A 23,545-nucleotide genomic window follows, 5' to 3' on the forward strand; every position below is an offset into this window, starting at 1 on the left:
TAAAAAAGAATTTAAAACTAGGGTTTTTCAGTCAAAAAAAAAGAAACTTTCAAGATCATTCCATAATTTCTAAAATAAAAATATCCAGTTATAATGCCGTTAAATATCTAAAGGTGGAGTAACAAAAGTTGCAAAATATAATGGTCAGTGACTAAAAATTATTTAAAGTTTAGTGACCAAAACATGAGTAAGAAGAAAAATGAGTGATACAAATTTGTAATTTATCCTATATCCAAAACAAAAGCAAAATACGCTAATTAATTAAGCATCAAATTTATCACCCACTAATCTCATGAACACAGAACGTGTTTAGATTCTGCTCATTTTGCTGCACAGCCTGAACACCATCATAATCGCCTTATGAGCTGCCGCCACCACCATTCCCATTTTCCATCTTCTGGTCTTTTTCAAACCCAGATTTTCTTTTCACATTTCCTCTCTCTCAATCTGATTCTTCATTATAAATAATAAATCCCAAACTCAAATCTCCCTACATTCATCTCTCATTCCAAAGCTTCAATCTTTGGCTGAAAAAAGAAAAGAAAATAAAAACAAGCATGGTGTTGCTTGGAAAGGGCATTGCTTTCGCTATAATTTCAGTGATGGCTTTGGGATTAATCCAAGCTGGATTTTCCCAGAATTTTAGCAGAGGCAGTTTCCCTAAAGGCTTCGTTTTCGGAACAGCCTCTTCCGCTTTCCAGGTTGGTTCTAAGATTTCTTCTTCTCCGGTTAACTCTATCCGTTCAAGACTCGGTCTTTCGATTTACTTTTCGTGTTTTGTCATTGTTATTACTTTATTTTAGAATAAATTACAAATTAGAAGGGATTGGAAGATGATGAAATTTGAGCATCGATCTCTGGTTCAGGATTGTATTATATATTTATTAATGGGATACGTTTTTGGAGGTTGATGATGGTTTATTTGCTGATGTAGATGCTCAATCGATTACTTGTTTCGGGAGCTTTTTTGTATTAAAAATGGTGAAAATCTGTTGCATCGGAGCTGGATATGTCGGCGATCCGACCATGGCCGTCATTGCGCTGAAATGTCCCGACATTCAAGTGGCTGTTGTGGGCATATCAGTAGCTAGAATCAATGCCTGGAACAGTGATACACTCCCCATCTACGAGCCTGGCCTCGACGATGTGGTGAAGAAATGCAGGGGCAAAAACCTTTCCTTTAGCACCAATGTCGAGAAACATGTCTCCGAGTCCGATATCGTGTTTGTTTCACTCAATACACCGACGAAAACCCAAAAGTCTCGGAGCGGGAAAAGCCGCTGATTTGACCTACTGGGAGAGTGCTGCTCGTATGATTGCCGATGTAGCGAAATCGAACAAGATCGTGGTCGAGAAATCAACCGTCCCGGTTAAGACAGCCGAGGCGGTCGAGAAGATTTTGACACACAACAGCAAAGGGATCAACTTTCAGATCCTGTCCAACCCTGAATTCCTTGCTGAAGGGACTGCAATTTCGGATTTGTTCAACCCTGACCGTGTTCTTATCGGTGGCAGGGAGACCCTGGAAGGTAAAAAGGCCATTGAAACATTGAGGGACGTTTATGCGCATTGGGTCCCCATGACCCGAATCAAATGCACCAATCTCTGGTCTGCCGAGCTTTCCAAGCTCGCTGCCAATGGTTTCTTGGCTCAGAGGATCTCTTGGGTTAATTCTATGTCGACCTTGTGCGAGGCGACCGGCGCCGATGTGAGCCAAGTTTCTCATGCCGTCGGGAAGGATACGAGAATAGGACCCAAGTTCTTGAATGCCATTGTTGGATTTGGTGGATCTTGTTTCCAAACGGATATTCTGAATTTGGTCTATATCTGTGAGTGCAACCCCTGAGGTGGCCAATTATTGGAAACAAGTCATTAAGGTGAACGACTACCAGAAAACCCGGTTCGTAAACCGGATTGTTTCCTCAATGTTCAAAACCGTTTCCGGAAAGAAGATTACCATCCTTGGATTCGCCTTCAAGAAAGACACGGGCGACACTAGGGAGACACCGGCAATCGATGTGTGCAAAGGGCTGATTGGTGACAAGGCTAAACTGAGCATATACGACCCTCAAGTTAACCAAGACCAGATTCAGAGGGATCTCTCGATGAAGAAGTTCGACTGGGACCATCTGGTTCATCTTCAGCACCTCGGTCACGGATGTTACCGTCGTTTTGGATGCATATACTGCAACAAAGGATGCTCATGGGCTCTGCATTCTCACTGAGTGGGATGAGTTTCGAAAGCTTGATTACCAAAAGATTTTCGATAACATGCAAAAGCCTGCATTCGTGTTCGATGGTCGGCACGTCGTCGATGTAGAGAAGCTGAGGAAAATCGGGTTTATCGTCTACTCCATCGGGAAGCCATTGGATGACTGGCTCAAGGACATGTCAGCAGTGGTATAGGGCATTTTCTGGCTCAAGGACATGGCAGCAGTGGCATAGAGCATTTGATTTGTATTGGCTTTTCCAATGTAATAAAATATTTACCATTGAATTCCCATTTTACCAATTTTTGAAACCGGAAGTGTTTTTGTAATGGATATTTCATTAAAACTTGACAGTAAAATCATGGGTAAATTATGCTTTTATACCACTCAACTTTGCACATGTTCATGTTTTGATCACTAAGTTCTAAAAAATTTCAGTTTGATCACTTAACTTTTCAATTGTTCATGATCGATTAATTCATCATTAAATAGTTAACGACATGATCACATATCTGTCTTTTTAAAGGTCTAAAATTTTTCTTCAATCTTCTGCCGAAAAAAAACTCAAAATCTTCTTAGAATCTAATTTTACAAATTTTATTGGATTCTTTTCGATATTTTGAGTGACTAAAGAAGATATAAATAAGTGGACAAATTTCGTTTTTATGTGCGATTAATTGTAGTGATAAATGATTTACCAAACTTAGGCGGAAGGATTACCAAAATTAAAGCAATTAATTGTAACAAAGTATCATAATTTTGGGCAGCAGGATGGATTGGGAGCCAAAATTGCTTGGAATGAGGGGCATTGGAATTTAAAAGTACTTTTATATTAAATACATAATAAATTATTCTGGACGAACAAATGGTATAATATAAAGGTATATACATACTCAGTAATCGAGTAACAGCAGCGGCGACTGTAACAGTGATGACAGTAATAATAACGACGACAATAGTGATATCGGTGGCGACGATAACAATGGTGGTGACCACAACTTCAAAGAAAAAAAAGTTTAAGGTTTTTTAATTTAGATATTAATATTTGATCTAATTATTATTTAAAATAAAATTATAAAAATAATATAATTAATATTTTATTTTAAATAATTTATGTTTCGTTTTTTAATTAATTTATAATTACATATTGAGTACTTTATAATTTTAAAGGTTTATAAATTAAATCAATAGTATTCACCGTTAGTGATGTTTATCAATACATGTCGAACGTTGTAAAATTTTCCTTGTTTACATTTATTCTCAGAATTATTATTTTGTTTTTTTTTTGTTTGGTTATTGCAGTGTAATTTTTGAATAAAAATGATTTTTAAAAAATATAAAAAAAATCTATATTTTTCCGAATTTATAGTTTTAAAATTATATTCTCTTAAAGTTGTAATTATAAAGACAAAATAGATATTAAACTATAATAATGGGACAATGAGATATTATGACATTAAAGTACTTTTTTTAGACCAACCAAATCCGGTTTATCAGTCGGACCGCTTTTTGTATAAAGAAAAGCCCTCGAACCGTGTCTTCCCTGCTTGCTTATCACCCCGATTTGCCGCCTCTTTCTCGATCCCCAAATTAAATCCGAAAATCGATCTCCGATTTTCTCCTAATTTCTTGCCCTAATCTGTAAATCAAGTAAATATCCGTTCAATTCTCGTTATCCCCTTTCGATTGATCTCCTTTTCTATCCCGGCTGTTGATTTTATGTGTTTCTAGGGTTAGGGTTCTTCAATCTCTTCGATCGAGCCCTTTTTCCCATCAATTTCTCATGGGTTTTGGTTTTATTGTCTACTCATGTTGATTTCTCCCTTTGGTTTGGTCTAATTCTGTTAAAGTTTCTCGATTCGTTTTCCTTCCAGGGGTTGTATTTGTTCCGTATGTTAGGGTTCGTTTCCATCTGAAATTATTAGAGGTTTTCGGTTTTTTAAGTTGTGGCGTGATTTTTCGGAGGAGGTCTCTGTCGTGATTTTGTTGTTTTCTCAGCGAAATCGGAATTTAGGGTTAGGGCTTTATTCAAATTTTGGGGATTCTCCAGGTAGTCAAAATAATTGGGGAAAACGCGCCTTTCCGTAGTGAAATCAAATTTAGTACGAAAGTATCTGCCGTTCTCATCTCAATTGAGGCTTCCGGGGTATAAATTCAAGACAATTTAGAGGTAATTGACTTTAATAATTAAAATTTATTCAATTTTCTGTGTTTATGTCTTAAATCTAGCTTTGATGACATTGTTTATTAACCTTCTCAGTTTACCAAAGTAAAACTATTTTTTTTTGTCAAGTGGTGAAATACCTTTGATCTTAGTTATGCTTGTAGAATGAAATGACATGTGCATTGTAATTAATATTTATAGTAAAGTGCTTCCAAGCATTGTTGTATCAAAATCTCTTGGTTATGTCAATCAATGTATACTATTCAGTTGTCCTTTTACATAAGCTTAATCTTGAAAGTGATGTATTTTTGTCTTACTATGCGTCACTTTGCATTTGCTGTTGTGTTACTGACTTGCATCTCCATCTTTATCCCTCATTAAAATTATTATTATACCTTCTCTTATAATTGATTGTGTGTCCCACAGGTGTTAAATGGGATTTAAGCGGCCTTTTGAAGATGAGGAGCTGCAACAACTTCCTTTCAAGAATCAGAGACAATTTGGCTATAATGACAAGCTGACTCGGTGTGCCGATACTATTCCTCATAGTTATAGTCCTTCAAAACCTCATATTTCAGGTAAAGGGTGTCTGTTATTCTTTTTTTATGGGAATGATTCATATTCTTCTGCATGGTTTTAATACTGATGTGACCTTCCTGTGTGATGCAGTTGAAGTCGAGGGTGGATTTTGTAAACACCAGTGGTATGAAGAATATAAGACCGATGCCCTGGATGATACTCATTTGGTTGATGAGGATTCCGAGACTACTGCCCCCTTATCTTTGGTCACTAGCACTTCTATCGAGGAAGATACAGGCACTGGTCTAGCAGCTGTTTCGCCTGAATATTTTGACTCTGGTTTCCAGCAAAGAACATTTTCTCCTGTTGAGGATGACTATTATTTACTCTTGGACCGGTTTCCTCGAAAACAAGTTCCACTTGGACCTAATCATCAAGCCACTGTTCCATCATGGGGTAGGCATATAAAGAATAATAAGTTTGCTCGGAATGATGACTCAGAAACGGAACATAATGACAGTGAAGATATTAGGATGGGAACATGTATCATTCCAATGCCTGAGTCGGATTTGTCTGCTAACCGAAGTGGGAATGTTGTTGCTGGTAGAACTGATTGTAGCTGCCTGGATAGGGGCTCTTCAAGATGTGTGCAACAGCATGTTATGGAGGCACGGAAACTATTACTGGAATCCCTTGGACATGAAAAATTTGTGAAACTGGGGTTTTATAACATGGGAGAGGATGTAGCATATAAATGGAGTGAAGAAGATGAAGAGATATTTCATGAGGTTGTTTACAATAATCCTGTATCGTTGGGTAAGAAATTTTGGAATAAGTTGTCAGTGGGTTTCTCATCACGATCCAAGAGAGAGCTTGTCAGCTATTATTTCAATGTCTTTATCCTTCAGAGGCGAGCTATTCAAAACAGATCCAGTAGTCTGGACATTGACAGCGATGACGATGAGTTTTATGGAAATCAACAGCCTTACAAAGTTCAAGCTATAGAAGATGATGAAGACTCTGCTATTGAATCCCTTGCTGATCAGGAAGATAACAACAATGAGGATGGTGATAGTGGCAACTCCTATGGTGATAATGGTGTCGGATATTATTGCAGTGCTGCAACAAGAGAGGATTATGGTAAAACCCTTTCGTTCAAAGGACATGTTAGGAAGTCATTTGATGCTAGCAGGTTTGGTTCTGTTTTCCAACAAACGGACAAGGGTTTCGGAATAATGGAGGATATCAATGTACAGGATGACTCACTTATGTCTTTCGAGTTTCAGCCAAACATGATTGACGCTCATAATCCGATTGACACAAAGGCCAACTTGCATGTTAGTGGAACGAAGAGCGACCTTAGCAAGTCTTTGCATCAAGGTAAACTAGATGAGTCAAGTGATCTGGTGAACAATGTTTATTTATTGGATACATGTGATGCCAAAATCTGGGACACTAGGTATTCTACATCTTCGACAAAAGGCATCGATCTCCAACCGACATGCAACATAATCGAAGAAATTTTCGGACAAGACACATGAGATAAAGAAACAGATAGTTTGCTCTTCGATTGTCCAGAATCGTCTCATTAGATAAGGCCAAGGTTTTTTGTGCTTCAACATTTTTTTCCTTGTAAATTCTTCTGCCAAATGTATTTTGCGTCGGCATGTTGGAAAATTGATGTTAATGGTATCCTTTTTGGCTTTTGTATATGATATTTGACTTTTATACAAGGCTAGTGATGGCTACCATAAAAATACCTTGCTATTGCATTGATGAATTCAACCAAATTTTCATGTCTTCGATTTGTTTTATTCTTTTACCTCTATATCAGCATTGCGTGCTAAATGAGATTACATTGTGTCAACTATGCACGTCCAAATTTTTAGTAGGAAAACAACAAAGTTCGACGGTGTCATCTTGAATACAACCCCAACTATTATCTAATGTCAATGAAATGACAATACAGTGGCATTATCATTTAGCGATGATAATGTTCGGAACATAAATGAATCAGATACATCTTCGTTCGTATTCGTTTGTTTATTAAATTAACATAAAAGTTTTGTTCATACTCATTTATCTAACTTAATAAACAAACTATTCATGACATGTTTGGTATAACTTATCATAAACTTGTTTTCCAATATAGGATCAAAGTACTTCTTCCTATGAACAAAGTTCATACTGAAAAATCAAGCGAAAGTGAATTGCATTGTACCACAAACATGGTGAAGCTTCACATTGCCCCATTACAAGAACATTATATAGAAGGGCCCTTGACCGAGAAATTGCAGCCTTAATTCTTCAAGTGGACCAAAACATTTTGTGTGTTCTAGGGTTGGTGAGATTTGGCACGGAATTGGGTTATCAGCTTTCTTTTTGTGTACATAACTTATATTAATACAATAAAAGGATGATTACTTTGAATATAATCGAAATATGAAAAAGAAAAAAACAAAGAAAATGGGGGCCAAGCACAATTTGACATACTTGCATATATGCAGGAACTGATCTCTTTTAGTGGAGGCAAAGGTACTGATGAATTGGAGATTCTGCCCTTGCACTTGTGTGAGCTTTACAAGCAAGACAAAAGCTAAGGCATTGTTTGGATGTTGCAACAGCAGGACTCCTCACTCGTCGGGGATCCTTAAAACAAATCTCGACCGTTCAAATCCTATCACCGGATGGTTCTCACTTGAATACACGTGCTGCCTATCTTTTTTATTTGTTTTTCCTTTTAATCTCTTTGCTTACATGGAATTCTCCAAATACAATACAAAAACAAAGGGTATACACAGAGAGAGGAAATGAAAGTCTTGGGTTTATTTCTTCTTTCTTCTTCTTATAAGCCTGTTCATCGCCTTCATTAGCGGACCCATCACCTTTAAAAGTTTTATTTTTCAAATTCAAAAGGGATTTGTTGTTGGTTTCATTGGAATAAGGTGTTTGGGATGAGAGAAAATTGAGATTTTAAAGATTGTATTTCTTTTCTGTGGGTCGGATCCCAAACTGTCACATCTCAGCTGCTGATTGTCGTTTTGATCATCATCATCTCCACTGAAACGAAAGCAAGCAACTTTCTGATCTGTTTTTCTTTTTCTTCTTTTCCTCTGCTCCTTGATCTAGAAAAAATGCAATCTTTTTGAAGATTTGAGATAAGAAATGAGTCACTGTTCTTGTTTGGTTTACTGGGTATTTTCAGTTTTCCAGGGATCGTTCTCTAATGGAACAAAATCGAGAGAAGAAGTTTGTTTGCAAGTATTGCAACAAAGGGTACCCTTGTGGTAAGTCCTTAGGGGGTCACATAAGGACTCATATGAACAATGAGAATCGTGCTGAAGCAGAGGGAAGAGCTGAAATCTCCTCCATGAACAAGCTTCTCTCCACATTTAATGCAACTTATGATCTGAGGGGAAATCCCAAGAAAAGCAAGAGATTTTCTGATGAATCAGGCAATGGCAACACTTTGCTAAGAGAGATGATGATTTGCAAAGAATGTGGTAAGGGTTTCCAGTCACGGAAAGCACTCTGTGGTCATATGGCTTGTCACTCTGAGAAAGAAAGGGTCTTCCAGAGATTTGAGGATCATTGTGATGATCAATCAGACACTGAAACATCAACAAGAATGATGAGGAGATCCAAAAGAACAAGGTGCAAAAATCCCATCAGTTCAATTTCTATGCCAATTGGTTCATCATCTGTGACAGGGATTGAGGATCAGCATGAACAAGAAGAGGCTGCTGTGTGTTTGATGATGCTTTCAAGTGACTCTTCTGGTTGTAACAAAGGGTTGAACTCAGTTGCTTATTCTTCAGATAACAACTCAGTTGTTTTGAGGCTAAATCATCTGTTGAGAAACAAAGGGAAACCAAGCTAAAATCTGCCGAGTCTGGACCCAAGAAAGTGAAGTCAAGAGCTGGCGCTGAGGATGTGAGTAAATCAAAGTTAGGGTCAAAGAGGAAGAAAGGGCATGAGTGCCCTTTTTGTTTCAGGATTTTCAAGTCGGGCCAGGCTTTGGGAGGTCACAAAAGGTCACATTTTGTTGGAGATCCAGAGGACACAACATTGCTCATCAAACAAGACTCACCGGAGATGCCATTGCCACCTCTAATTGACCTTAACCTCCCAGCTCCCGGTGAAGAAGATGCAATTTACAGTGTATAAAATGAACAAATTTTACTTCTTTTTTATCCTCCTGCTATAAGGTAAATGACATGCCCCTCATCATTCTTGATTCTCCCTTTTTGTCTCTAACAAAGATAAGTTTGTCCACCAGCCTCTCTTGAGTCAGGTAATAAAAAGTTTGATTTTTTTTTTCATAGGAAAATGTTGGAAGATTTTTATCTCTTGTTCTGGAATTCGATTCGACTCGAATTTTATTATAATTAGCATCTCTTAATTGACCTTTGTTTATCACAATGTTCCCTCCCATTGAAAATATAGTTCAAGAATTTAGATCAACCCCCGTTACCAAGCTTGTAAAATAAGTAAAGCTTAGTTCGGTTTTGTGAAATTTTGGTAATACATTTAATACTTAAATTATCAGTTTTGATCCGTTTTAGTACATAAATTTTTAATTTTTTAAAATTATACTAACGTTTAGTTTCTGTTTTATTTTAGCATCCCGTCGTTAACCTAACGCGTTTAATACATAAACTATCAGTTTTAGTCCGTTTTAATACATAAACTTTTTTATAAAAAAACAAAACTTAACGTTAAATTTTAAACATGAGTACTAAAATAAAACTTTAATTATTTTTAAAATGAAAAGTTTAAATAGTAAAATAGACTAAAAATGATAGTTTGTACTAAACACGTAATTTATCATTTCTTTTGAGCTACGGAGATGACATTGAAACATTGGAAGATAAGAGGAGTGTTTTTTTAATAGTATACAGGAATTACACTATATACACGTAAATGTTTGAACCTATAGAGGAGAGGAATAAATGGGAGTGCTCGTAATTGATCTAAAATCTATATCGTAAATGTTTGAACTCAAAGAGGAGAGAAAGAAATGGGAGTGCTCGTAATGATCTAGAATCTATAACGTAAATGTTTGAACTCAAAGAGGAGAGGAAGAAATGAGAGTGCACGTAATTGATCTAGAATCTATGACGTAAGAGAATTATTTTATCCATAGTGAAATTTAGGACAATTGAATTAGGTCAAAATTGACCCATTAGCTAGTAAGGTAAAAAAGTTTATCCATAGTCTATCTTCAAATTGTTTAGGGATTTATGACAAACGGGGTAAATATAATTTATTTATAAAATTTTATTACAACAAGATAGAAAATTTGAATAATTTTTTTTTATTAGAACTCGTTACTTCGACATGACGAGTTTTTTTTACTATAATATTTATTGTAGACTCTTAAATAATTTGTTTAGTGTCGTATTATGCTAAATAATGAGTTCGCCTGCGATATTGGACCAGTTTTACATTGAATTTAGGGTTTTCTTTTAGTTCATAACCAAATCATAAAGGAGTCCTTAGTAAATGGTAGAGAATCCAAATTGGGCTCAAAATGCTTATTATTTTATCTTCATAGAAACTTGCTGGTTATGTGAGCTTTTGGACCACACCGAACTTGCTGGTCTTTTATTTTTTTAGATAATTGCATGCTTTGATGAGTTTAACTGGTTTTAGTATGTTTTTTTTATAACCATTGGTATCTGATCAATTGATCGACTAACGTAGATCAAGTACTGCAGAGTTAAGGGTAACCCTCTTAACTCAATTTGTTCCATTCACAATCGTCAAAATTCGATCCCCTAATCTTATTTAAGAGATTTATATCTCATCCACTAGATTAATTTGAGCAGACGATGAATGTTAACTTAACGAAAAAATGTCTTTTAATGTTCTAGTCTTTAAACAACATTATTTCTCAAAATAAAGTTTTTATGATAAATTTGAACATACGATGAATGTTGGATTAATCGATGCAATTGTTATAAACGATTGATCACTTGCGTTGTAGTCGTTCACCCTCAATCCTAAAATCTTTAAAAAATAATTATTATTTTTTTAAGTACCGAAATAATTATTTCTTCTAATTGAGTGTAGAATGGACACCCTAGAAGAAGAAAAAGCCAATAACCTTGATCTGGATGACAACGGGTCGGGTTTTTGTTAACCCGACTTGAAAAATATATATCCTTTGTCCGATTTTGACCCGACCCTATTTTTCATAGTATAAATCCAACTTGACATGGTATAAATTAAGGATTTAATTAAATGAATAATAAAATTTTAAGGAAATTTTATTGTCCTCAAATCAGGTCGAGTCAGAATTTTTTCACCCTTCACCTGGATCCGACCCGACTTCACCCCTTAAAAAATCTGATCCGACTCGACCCTAATATTTTTTTTAAATCTGACCCGATCGAGTCAAAACCCGTCAAATGCGGGTAAAATGATCATCCTAATCTTTATTAGGGATGGTGAAAACTGAAATCAATAAGTTTTAATCTGACTTGATTTAATAGAATTAATTATTTTTCAAAATCAAATTATAAGATAGGATATTTTTATTTTTAGGGTATGTCAAAATCGAGGTTACATTTAAACAAAACATGTGCATCCTACGTATTCATTAAGAAAACATTTTTAAATTTATTTTACTTTTTACATAATTATGTTAAATCAGATTAAATTATGTTAAAATCAAGATTCAAATATACACACGTGATATCCAGTAAAAATTAGAAAAATGCAAAAATTCGTTCTTTATTGCCCCATTAGGTTACCATCTTTAATCTAAATCTTGAATTGAGAACTTATAGGTGTATAAATAACATTAGAACTTAAAATAAAATTGAAATTAGTTTAACATTACAACTACCAATTTTGATTCGTTTTAGTAAATAAAATTTTAATAGTTTAAAAATATGCTTAAAGTTAAGTATTTATTTTATTTTAGTATTCATGTTCAAAATTTAATATTAAATTTTGATTTTTTTTAAAGTTTAGATACTAAAACAGAGAAAAATTGTAATTTAGGTACTAAACGCGTAAGTTTTTAATGACAAAGTACTAAAATAAATCAAAAACTAAGCATTAGGTATAATTTAAAAAATAAAAGTTTAAAATAAATCAAATCCAATAATTTAAGTATTAAATATATAGTTTACTCTTAAATTTAATTAAAATTAGTTGACTCTATTCCCATATGTAATGGGGTGAGGGGGAGGTAATGTAGTAGGCCAGGTTGAAAACAGCTACCGTGAAAGACCTCCGACAGTCAGAATTATGAATTGCCCACTGTGGGGACTCGATCCCACGACCACAAGATTAAGAACCTTGCACTCTACCAACTGAGCTGGACGGGTAATTCTTACTCTTAAATTTAATTGATTTCTATATAACCGTCCAACATCATAAATCTAGGAGAAAAAGAAAAAGAAAACAAAAATTAACTAAAATGGAGAACTCTGATAGTGTAAACAACAATATAATTTAAAGCTAATGATAGGTAAAAAAAAAGTGAAACTTAAAATATTATAAAAATCATAATATTTTAAGTTAAACGAAACCTAAAATGTTAACTTTATAACATTTTCTGTATAATTAAAAATGTTATAAAAAAATAACATGTACATCCTAATTTAAGGTTTCTAGGAAATGAGTATGATCTAAAATGTTATGAAACTCATAATATTTTAGATTTGACATAACTTACAATGTTAATTTTATAATATTTTCGATTGATCAAAAATATTATGAAGAATATAATATTTTCGATTTCTAATAAAAAAAATTGTTACGAAAAAATTTTAACTGAAAATTATTATGAAAAAGTTAATGTTTTTGGTTGTATACAACCTAAAATGTTATGAGTTCGGTCACATTTTTATTAACCTTAAATTAAATTGTATTTCTTTAATCTCTTTTAATAATTTCAAAAGAAAATTTAAAATAAAAGAAAAAGGTTGAGGGGCCGTGGAGGTTTAAATGCAATGTCGGCTGAGTGCCTAACTCTAAAGCAACATCGAAATCCACGCAACTGAGCCATTAAAAACAAGTGGCGAAGAAAGAAAGTGGCGCCCAATTATTAGCATTTTATTTATCGATATCTGCACTTCACAGTCACGTACGAAATCATGACGAGATCCAAGTTAATATCGATTACAGCACAACCGATCCAGTATATATGATGTAGTATACTAACACACACACACCTATATATGTACACATGGTTTTAATATTTCCTCATTAAGCTTATAATTAATTAATATTAAACTCTCCTTTTAGGACAAAATATTGATTATCAGTGTATAGAGTAGCGCATGTCAGAAACTAGTGGCTCTAAAAACCATCAACTGCTGTACCTAACCTCAGGCATTTAGACCTGATAGTAAACAGGAATTTCAATATATATCCACATGCATAAGCATCAAATATTAGATTTATATATACGTATATTCACATGCATGTATTAGATTCGAAGGGCTTAGGTTAGATAAATCTTCCCATTACGAGAATGAACTCATCACGTGAACAAGATACTATAAAGAAAGAAATTGTAGTTTCTGGTAAAGAACTCACTTTTATCTTGAAACAAACAAAGAATTGCAGCGTTGGTTGCCACTTGGCAGGCTGTTGAGCTGATCCTTAGGGCAAGATCAGTGACCTTCAGTACTTCATCTACCAAATCAGAGAATATAGCCTGTATTTGAAAAGAAAAGAAAAACTAAGAAAAAGGTTAGTGTTAAATGAAAAAAAGAACTGCAGAACCTAGCTATATACCCTAAATTCTTATGGCATATTACTATATGGATCGGATTATTGTTCTCCACTTGATTTTTATGCTTTGTTCCAAAACCAGGCACACTTCAAAGTTCAACTCCAACCAGATTTTCATATATCCCTTGACGTGTCTATAAAAAAATAGTAATCATTTTGCTTTTTCTTCATCTTTTCATCACCTCCACAAGTGATGAACAAAGACCTAATATCGCATTTTGTCTTTACGCTTTTTTTATTTATTTTCTTGTAGATCTGGTAAACAGACACGTGTTTCTTATTTTTCTCCCAAATGGTACGAACCAGAAGTTATTCTTTTATTTGTTCAACACTCACTAACAAACCCACCAACCAACATTAGAGTTCAAGTCCCATCAATAATAAGAGGCGGATAGTAACAACAATCAGAGGGCTCTTGCCCCGAAGTTTTCAAAAAATTTGATAAGACCCAAAAAAATAGATTAGACCCTTACAAATTATCACCACAAGGCCCGCCACTGTCAATAATCTATGTAGTTTTGTTGGTTGAACATTCATTAGCATTTTAGTAAACATTAGAGTTTGAGTCTCACTAATAATCTATTTGGTGAGTAATAAAAGTAGTACTTTTAATCTTTTATGAAGGTGATGATATGTTCTGATTCTGGACTACAGTAGCTTTACCAAAACTTTTTTATCGCAAAGAGAAGAAAGAAAAAAAAAGAATTGTTCTATTTCCTCCTATAATGATCTATCAGCATAATCATGATGATAGTGATGTTCTATATAAAAGAAGGTCCTCCCTTTCCAGACAAAACATTGGTGCAATCTAGAAAAACCCAGAATCAAGGAATCTTTGTATAATAGACTTTGTTCCATATTCAAGACATCTTTATATCACACCAAAGCAAATTAATATATAAGATGACTCAAAGAATAATTGGAACCAAATTCTTTCTCAAAACACAAGAAGCCTTTGAATTTTTTTTAACATCACTAATTTCTTAAAACAATCTAAACCACATATAAAAAGCTAAGACTTCATAAAATCTCTTGCCGACGCATATAGATAGTGACTAGATAGGCCTTTTAGGATCCCTGATTAAGCTTAGCATCATCAAGATATAATAGAGCAGTCCAGAAAAACTAGGTAGCCAATGAAAACTTTGATTCTATGAACCTTATGATGTGTATTGCTGCGAGGGAACAAGCAAATTACAAAGATGACCGTGACCTAACCTTGCTGCGAGGGAACAAGCAAATTACAAAGATGACCGTGACCTAACCTTGCTGCGAGGGAACAAGTATATCACAAAGATAACTGTGACCTTATCTACCATATCATTGTACATATATCACAGTATATGTATATCCATCAATGTTAAAGGTCGCAGTCAGTTAGTGCTACAATATAATTAATCGTTCCAAGATAGATTAGGACTGGTCAAAAAATGTCAAAAGGGGGTTCTATATCTCATCCTTGCGGGGTTAAATAGCCAAATATTAATCATAGTTAACTACGTACTAGCTAAGAAGCTAATATAGTCTTGTGAAGGCCTCGTGACAAATGGGAGGCTAAATCTTATCAATAGCTAAGTTGAAGCCCTGACTAGTAAAATGCTCGGTGTTTCAGCCATTCATCTCCCTTACCTTTTTCTTCGCTTAGTCAGACTGTAATTTATTGACTTGGAAACGGTATTTACAACAGTTCAACCTAGAGATTCTTCCAGGGTGAAGCCATAGAAGATAGAACATTAGACCAGGGTTATGCCACCGTTCATCAAGTATAACTTAACACAAAGTGTACAATAGTTCCTCTATGAGTTAAAACAAAAAAAAAGCTTTTGATGCTATAGTCCTCTCTTTCAACTTCCTATGCTCAATAGTCATCATACAAGAAGCAAACATAGACAAGAGAACAAACACACAAGAAATTCAGGCAGATTAAGTGTGTCAAAGAGTTATAGTCTGGCAGTCTGAGAGTATGTAAACTTGGTTCAAGGAAGATATGCATACCATATTTTTTCTCTCATCTGTTACGCATTCCTGGAGGCACAATATCCCCAAGTAACCCTTCATCTTTGGGGAACTGTGGGGTGGGTTCGGGAGATTCTCTTACTTCAATAGGTACTTGGTGCGACTGTGTTGTGCTTGGAGGGATTTCCCTATGTAACTGTATCCCATGTGGATGATAAAATTGAGAGATTGCAGGAGTAAATTGACGGGCAAAAGCAACTTCATGGTTGATGAGCCCACCACGGGGGAAACCAACACTATGATGACAGTGTTGACCTTCATATGTAGTAATGACAATATTGGGATCTTCAGAGGATCGTTCTACCCTCTTTTTCACTGTACATTTGCTATTTGTGCAGCGATAGTAGCTCCTGTGAAATTAACCAAGTTGCTCAGGTTTTGCAGAAAGACTCTGCAGAGTTTTACTTCAATTGATGAATGATTTTAAGCATGAAGTCATAATTTCACTACCCAAAACATAAGGAGCCTATCAAGGCTTTTTGCAACGCTACATGTACTTCATAAATTTTACCTCACTTTAGAAAATACATGCATATGGTGCATATTCTCACATAAAATATGACTGAATAAGGAAATTATCTATGCAGTAATTGAAAAATAAGTTAGCCAAATTAATAATCAAAAGGACAGTGGACCTAACATTCTAAGAAAATCTTCATATGCCATAGACACTTCTTATCAATTATATAGACATGAACTGAGGGAATCTCATGCACTATGGCCTAGTGGTTTAATAATCTATATATTAAATTTTGTCTAAGAAAGGTATTATTTAACTCTAGTTTGTAACCCTTTGATTTCGGGCATCTTTTTGTCAATGAACTGATGAATCTCCCTCCTATAACAAAGATCAAAGCAGGTTTTAAACTCATCAAAACACAAACTTTTTAAAAGAAAATTCATTATAATATTGGAAAATGAATATGGTTTACAATGTTTCAAGTTGAAGTTTATTTTGTTGAATAGAAAAAAAAGGCATGCACTGAATCAATTCAAAAGGTGAATAATATAGAAATAGCAACAGACCTAGGAAATGGACTATTTTTAACAGCTTTTTGTCCATATTTCCGCCATCTGTATCCGTCTTCAAGATGGTCAATTTCACTCTTGGTCATGAAAGCAAAACGTGGCTGCCGAATTCGCTTTTGCCCTTTCTTCCTCACCTTATTCCTACAACAACAAAAAATCCACCTACAACTATCAACATGAAGGAGAAAAATGAATCCTAGCATTAAATATTTTGCTAAAAAGAAGGTTAATGCATATGTTTCAGTTTTTAACAAAAGATAAAAGGAAACTATAACCAAAATGTCCGGGGCCAATCTAAGCAATTTCAAGGTATTCAATTGAAAGAGATTAAAAACCGAAGAATATAAGAAACTTGCAATTACTAAGGTAGATATATTCAATGTAATGTAAAAAAAAAACTTGAATCATATACTTCATATATATACTACAATGTCATGAAAATCAAGTTTCCAAGTAATACAAAGAATTTTCTTATAATATGGAAGAAATCCATGATATAATGATATGTCTGATCAAATTCCCTTCTATAGCAAAGAACATTTTATGAACCTTAAATGCTACTAAATGTTCATAAATAGAGGTATAGTTTCTCTCTTTAAAAAACTCCATGAATGCATTTCAAAATCCAGTAAGTGAAACCATAAAGTGCATTCCCCAATTCACAAACAATGGAAGTCCACCTCAGAAGTAACACTAAACCCCTATATATTTACCTTTTACCGGAGGGGATGAATGTAGAAAAACTGACAGACGCTTCATAAATTATTCTAATTTGCAGTATACATGATTTTTGTTACCGAAAGGGGAATTTCCCAGAAGCTATATTCCCGCTTTTTGACTTAATTAAAACAGAAAAAAATCTGAAAGCAAAGCACGCCATTCCCTCCGCGATAACGGCGGTGAAGACGGCCAATTCGTTAATAGCCAAAAAGTAAACTTTTAATTTTTGGTCATTAATTTGACTTAATTGGACCTATTATTTCTCTAAATTTACGAAACTACCTAAACCCCTTCCTCCCCCAACTTGCATGAAGCAACAAGGTTGTTATCTTCTTTTTCCAGTTTCGGTGTACGGACGCCGAAAACTGCACCTTCTCGGACTCGAGATTCTCTCTGATTTAAGCATCTTTTTCGATGCCATGGCTTTTATTACCGCCTGTTGCTTTTGCCCACAGAAATTGGAATTAATTACGACTCAGTCCCACGAAATAACACAAAAATGTTGAAGGATAAAAGTTCTTTTTCATTTTCATCGTTGGTTCACTAGTACTCACGGTATCTCAGGCTGTTTCCCGCCGATGTCCGTTGATTTCTCCAGCGGATCGTCGCTGGAGCTCGAAGACACCGATGGATTCGGTGTCGGCACTTCAGCTGACCCGCCCGGATTCGACGCCCTCCCTAAACACGAACCACCAGCTTCACCACAGCTCTTCGACGAGCCACTAAAATTTCCAGCCAAATCAGACCTGATGTCGGTCCGGTATAGTTCACTAAACTTCCGAACTCATCGGATTGGTCCGGTTGTAAAATATTCCAACCGAATTCATTCAGTATACTGCTTTCCCTATCGAAGAAGTAATTGACGCTATCCGAGACCGAGTCAGGTCCAGCCAGTGTCCAGCTCGAGGTCGAATCGGATTTAAACTCGGTCCCAGCTGGATCAAGCCCCTCTTTATCTTCCATCCTCTAAACCACGCGCCAATAAAATAACAAAGAAAATCAAAGGATTCAAAGCATCAAAATGAAATCTAAAAGAAACGTAGAGAGACCATGAGACAAAGAAATGAAGGAGACATAGATAGTGAGGAGCTAGGGTTTTTGGCTAGTTTCTTAGTCCCGTCATTCAAACAGAAAAAAGAAAATGGAAAGTTGGAGAATGAAAAGCACGCGCGAGTCAGAGAAGCTGTTTGGGGTTGGGGGGAGATAAGAGAAAAGATAAGTTTTAAAAAATCGGCGTCAACCGAAAATAGTTACGGGAGGTTGATATTTAAGCTACGGAGGAGGAGTGGGCGAGGCGGGTACGTGTGGGACCCACGCGCATGAATGACGATGCAAATGGAAAAGAGATACTTTCCGACATGAAGAAGAAGCACCATGTTTTATTTCCTCTCTTGTTAATTGGGATTTCTTTTAATTATTTTATTTTTAATCTTTGCTTCTTTTAATCACCCAATGGGGTTTTTTCCACTTTTATTTATATCCAATTAAGTTATTTTTAAATTTCTTTTACAGTATTATCTTTTTTTTTAATTTATTGACTGATTAATCAAAATTATATACCAATGAATTTTTTAAATCTAAATTACTTCATGGGTAAATTATATAATTATCACTTTACTTTTTTCTCTCTCTATTTTACTTACTATATTTTAAATTCGTTCAATTTATCACTGAATTTAACACAATTAGCATTTTTGGTTACTCTACCGTTTTCTTACTAAACGACGTTATAAATGAGTTGTTATATAGATACAAAACAAAATCGTTTTTGTGAAAATTTTGTTTTTCTAAAACGCTGTCATTTTAACGACGTTAAATATTTAATGGCTGAGTGTCCAGAAATGTTAATTGTGTTAAATTCAATGAAAAAATTGAACAAATTTAAAATATAATGAGTGAAATAGGAAATAGAGTAAAATTCAATGATGATTTGTGTAATTTACCCTTACTCCATTTATGTTGTTAATATTTAAACTTATGATCTTATTTACATCTTTATTATACGACGATTTTCCCCAAAAATCACCGGTGATCGGTATATATATCGATCTAACACCGGTCAGATTATATTTCCGATCTAACACCCGTAGCAGTAAAGTGTGTCATCTGAACCGTGCTATATGCTGATTTGGCGCCACGTGGAGTATAACGCGCCCCATGTACCGCGCTATACGCTGACTGGGTTACACGTGGGGTATAGCGCACCCCCTGCTCCGCGCTATACGCCACGTAGGGTATAGCACGGATCAGTAGCCGCGCTATACGCCGTACCAAAATTATATTTAACGCGGTCCCTGATCCGCGCTATATAATAATTACATATAACACGGTGCAGGTACCACGCCTTATATGTTTATAAATACCTCCCGTTCTCGCATCTCTCCTCACATCTCCTCGCATCTCTCCTCTCTTATAAATTAATACAACAATTCCGTCAACGAGTAATAATTCTAGCAATCTTCTTATATTTGATTTAGAAGTTCGTGTGATTTTTCGTTATAAGGTAATTTTGTTATAATTTTTTAATTATACTTATTGTTTATTATCATTATTTGAAAAAATATTATACCAATTATTTTTAATTAATTTTTATGTTTGTAAAATTGAAAAGCGGGAGCATACATCGAAATAGTTTTGCGGTGCAGGTAATAATATAAAATTATATTATTTAAATTATTTATGTTGATGTGTAAAAAAATTTTGTGTTATATTTTCATTCATATATAATTTATTTAATCATGTTTGTTTAAGTTATTTTTTTGCAGATATAATATTGCCGCACTTTTAAACTCAAAGAATGGCGCGACTTTCAGCTATTGTTTATTATGATGACGAAATTCGAGAAGATGAAACCGGCGTTGTTTTCGTATCAAATGAGCATGTTAAAATATCATTCGAGAGAAACATAACTCTTGAGGAGCTGATAACGAAGATTTCGAGGAAGATTCATGTTGGAAGTAACAGAAGAATGTCGTCGTTGTAGTATAGATTTCCAACATCATTGTTGCCATTAACTTATACAGCGTTCGAACTTTCGAACAATGATGATGTTCAAATGATGGTTGAAGCTCAAAGTAATTATTCAGACGCCGCTATTGATATGTATGCACATTTTGTTCAAGTGCGTGTTGTTCGGGGTCAATCTTTAAGCTCACACTATGGGCTGGCTGAACAAGTTGACAGCCCAACTACAGTAATGTGTAACGATTTTAATGCCATAATGGGGAGACATTCATCCGCAACTCCTTACGATATGTACCGAGGTGGGTCCACGAACAATCCGTATGGCAACACCGCGTCCAGTTCAAGGGGAAGGCATTCATCTGTAAATTTCTTTGACCATATGGAGATGCCATCGACGCAACTATCTGTGCAGTTTCCATTTGACATGATGGCTTCAAGCTCAAGGGGGAGGCATTCGACTGCGAGCTTTTTCGATCTCAATGTCGATATGCCTTCCAGATCAAGAGGAAGGCGTGCAAGTAGTAGTAGGTTCTTCGACCTAAATGTGGAGAGCATGGAGGAACCATCATCTCCACCAGAAGAACCACTTCGTGAGCCTGGTGCGGATGGTGCTGAGACTGGACTATTCATTCACCCAGAATCACCGCAATTCAACTCCGATGATGATGAAGTTCCAGGAAATGTGGCACAAACTGACCCTCTTACACACATGTATGAAGATGATTATGGTGCAATGTACGGGCCATAATTTACGGATATGCCTCATCTCGGTGACTATGGATATTACTCATCAATAAATAATGGTGAGTTATCTTTAGGCATGGAGTTTTCAAGCAAAGAAGAAGCAATGATGTCTATCAAAAATTACAATATCCGTAATTCTGTTAAGTCCATAGTCAACCAATCGACGATCGAAAAATATGTATGCTATTGTGCCCGACGCGAAAACGGATGCAATTGGATGGTTCGCGTATCGAAAATGAAGAGGAAAAACAACATATGGGAACTAACAGTATACAACAGTCCTCACACATATTGTGCTAGAGGGGTCAACCAAGATCATCCCAACTTGGACTCTGAAGTGATATGCCAAGCCATCATGCCCATGGTAAAAGCAAGCTCTCATATAGCTGTTGCAGTGTTGATTTCAGCTATACAATCGCAGTATGGGTACACCGTCTCCTATAAAAAAAACTTGGTTTGAAAAACAAAATACCATTGTCAAACTTCATGGCGAATGAGATGCATCTTACAACGAACTTCCAGGTTGGTTTAGGCTGGTGCGGACGTTGAATCCTTGGACAATTGTGGACTTCGAAACCTCCTATGCATACCATAATGATCGAGTTCTTCGCGATCGATGCCAATTCTACCGGGTTTTTTGGAGTTACCCACAGTGCGTTAATGCTGCCAAATACTGCAAGCCTGTGGTCCAGATCGACGAGACTTTCTTATATGGAAAATACAAGTAAGTTTTATTATTGGCAGTTGTCCAAGATGGTAATCACAACATTCTTCCAGTTGCTTTTGGTCTTGTCGAAAGAGAAGATACAGATTCTTGGGCTTTTTTCCTCCGAAATTTACGTGCACATGTTATCACGAGGGAAAAAATATGTGTCATTTCATATCGCGGAGCTGGGATCAAAGCAGCAATGGAGTCTTTGGGTCCAATGTGGCAACCACCCTTTGTCCAACATAGGTATTGTCTCCGACACATTGTTGCGAACTATCATGGAAGGTACAAGAAGAATGATGAGCGTTAATTAATTGTGCGCATGGGTAAGTGAAAACAAGTTAGTAAGTTATACATTTTTTTATCATTTTAATTTTGCAAAGAAAGCAAGTTAGTAAATTATTAATACACAAAATCAGTTTTATAATTACCTCAGAAGTAGTGTAAATATGAATGGGTTCTTCACAAGAGGACATAAAAAGGGCAATCGATACCATGCCCAAGACTGCAGCAGTAGGAGACATCCGCCGATAGCATTATGTCTATAGTCAGTGGCTCCACACATCTTCCTGTACAGCAAAGCCAAAACTGCCGAGCCCCAACTGAATGATCCGGCGAGACGAAAGTCGCTAAGATGTCGCAACCACATGCAGTGAACTAGGTTGCGCGATTTGTCCAGTATCAGCAACCCTCCTATCAACTGCAATATGCATGCCCGTGCATACATCTTAACCTCATCCTCATAGGCGTCTGCGCTCAACTCCCGAAAATTGGCATCTAACCAATTTAACGGTATCCTACCTCCGATAAAATTTTTCGGGACACGTCATAGACTATCCCGACACAAAGAAGTCCAAGAACCGGAAGCTATCCCCGATATCACATCTCCATCCACCGGAAGCCCCAGGTGCATAGAAACATCCTCAAGCGTGATCGTGCACTCTCCGCACGGAAGATGAAATGTGTGGGTCTCCGGCCTCCACCGCTCTACTAAGACAGAAATCATGTCTGGCTCTATCTTACAGTGACCCTGATATCTACCTATGTAACCGAATCCAGCCTCTACTAAATACGGCAAGACACGGCTGGGTATCACTAACTTAAAATTCCTAATAAAGGATATAATACACGGTCATTCTCCTAAAAATAAATAATTACAAAAATTAATTCTTTCTCTAATAATCATGCATTAAATAAATCAACTAATTATTACTAATAATTTAAATTAAATTAAAATGTTAAAATGTTATCGTATCAGCAAAGTGTCTAGATATTTAATTTGTAATCTAATAATCATGCATTAAATAAATCAACTAATTATTACTAATAATTTAAATTAAATTAAAAAGTTAAAATGTTACCGTATCAGCAAAGTGTCGAGATATTTAATTCTTAATCTAATAATCATGCATTAAATAAATCAACTAAATATTACTAATAATTTAAATTAAATTAAAACGTTAAAATGTTACCGTATCAGCAAAGTGTAGAGATATATGATTTCCATCCGAGCGAAGTAGATTGCCTTCCATTATATATCTACAAAAGAATTATATTAGTAAAATATTAAATAAAGTAAATACATAACAGTAAAAATATTATAAAATATACCTTAAAAAGATAGAGTATTTGAGAGAAATTTAGAGAATTTGAGAGAATTTGGTGTGATAAAAGTGATTGAGGATGGGGTATTTACAGGGAGGATGAGGATGTGTA

General features: G+C 35.4%; 2 protein-coding genes and 2 pseudogenes across 5 annotated transcripts; 3 read left to right on the forward strand and 1 right to left on the reverse strand.

Moving 5' to 3' along the window:
• The first annotated feature begins 968 nt into the window (after positions 1-968).
• Positions 969-2,460, forward strand: LOC120211139 (annotated as a pseudogene).
• Positions 2,461-3,746: 1,286 nt separating this feature from the next.
• Positions 3,747-6,648, forward strand: LOC120211138. 4 transcript variants are annotated; one of them, XM_039209755.1, is made up of 3 exons: positions 3,747-3,865; positions 4,806-4,952; positions 5,044-6,648. In XM_039209755.1, exons 2-3 carry the CDS (start codon positions 4,808-4,810, stop codon positions 6,432-6,434), a joined length of 1,536 nt encoding a protein of 511 aa, XP_039065686.1. In that variant the 5' UTR covers positions 3,747-3,865; positions 4,806-4,807; the 3' UTR covers positions 6,435-6,648. The 4 variants fall into 4 exon arrangements, with proteins under 4 accessions (XP_039065686.1, XP_039065685.1, XP_039065687.1 ...); XM_039209754.1 differs by lacking the exon at positions 3,747-3,865 and adding an exon at positions 3,872-4,380 and having other exon boundaries at positions 4,801-4,952; XM_039209756.1 differs by lacking the exon at positions 3,747-3,865 and adding an exon at positions 3,872-4,380 and having other exon boundaries at positions 4,801-4,922.
• A 1,564-nt stretch (positions 6,649-8,212) lies between these two features.
• On the forward strand, positions 8,213-9,060 carry LOC120211125 (zinc finger protein ZAT1-like). Its single transcript, XM_039209744.1, has 2 exons — positions 8,213-8,638; positions 8,734-9,060. The coding sequence occupies exons 1-2, from the start codon at positions 8,213-8,215 to the stop codon at positions 9,058-9,060; spliced, it is 753 nt and encodes a 250-aa protein (XP_039065675.1).
• Positions 9,061-15,653: 6,593 nt separating this feature from the next.
• On the reverse strand, positions 15,654-18,630 carry LOC120211145 (annotated as a pseudogene).
• Positions 18,631-23,545: the final 4,915 nt, after the last annotated feature.

Source organism: Hibiscus syriacus, unplaced genomic scaffold (genome assembly GCF_006381635.1).
Source record: "Hibiscus syriacus cultivar Baekdansim isolate YM2019G1 unplaced genomic scaffold, ASM638163v2 tig00109958_pilon, whole genome shotgun sequence".
NCBI classification, from domain to species: domain Eukaryota; kingdom Viridiplantae; phylum Streptophyta; class Magnoliopsida; order Malvales; family Malvaceae; genus Hibiscus; species Hibiscus syriacus.

Bases quoted from the DNA above. Each gene is read 5' to 3' on its own strand.
- LOC120211125 (XM_039209744.1), top strand. From the start codon at position 8,213: ATGAACAATGAGAATCGTGCTGAAGCAGAGGGAAGAGCTGAAATCTCC. The intron at 8,639-8,733 runs GTGTGTTTGATG...AGTTGTTTTGAG, and splicing joins ATGAACAAGAAGAGGCTGCT to GCTAAATCATCTGTTGAGAA.
- LOC120211138 (XM_039209755.1), top strand. From the start codon at position 4,808: ATGGGATTTAAGCGGCCTTTTGAAGATGAGGAGCTGCAACAACTTCCT. The intron at 4,953-5,043 runs GTAAAGGGTGTC...TGTGTGATGCAG, and splicing joins TTCAAAACCTCATATTTCAG to TTGAAGTCGAGGGTGGATTT.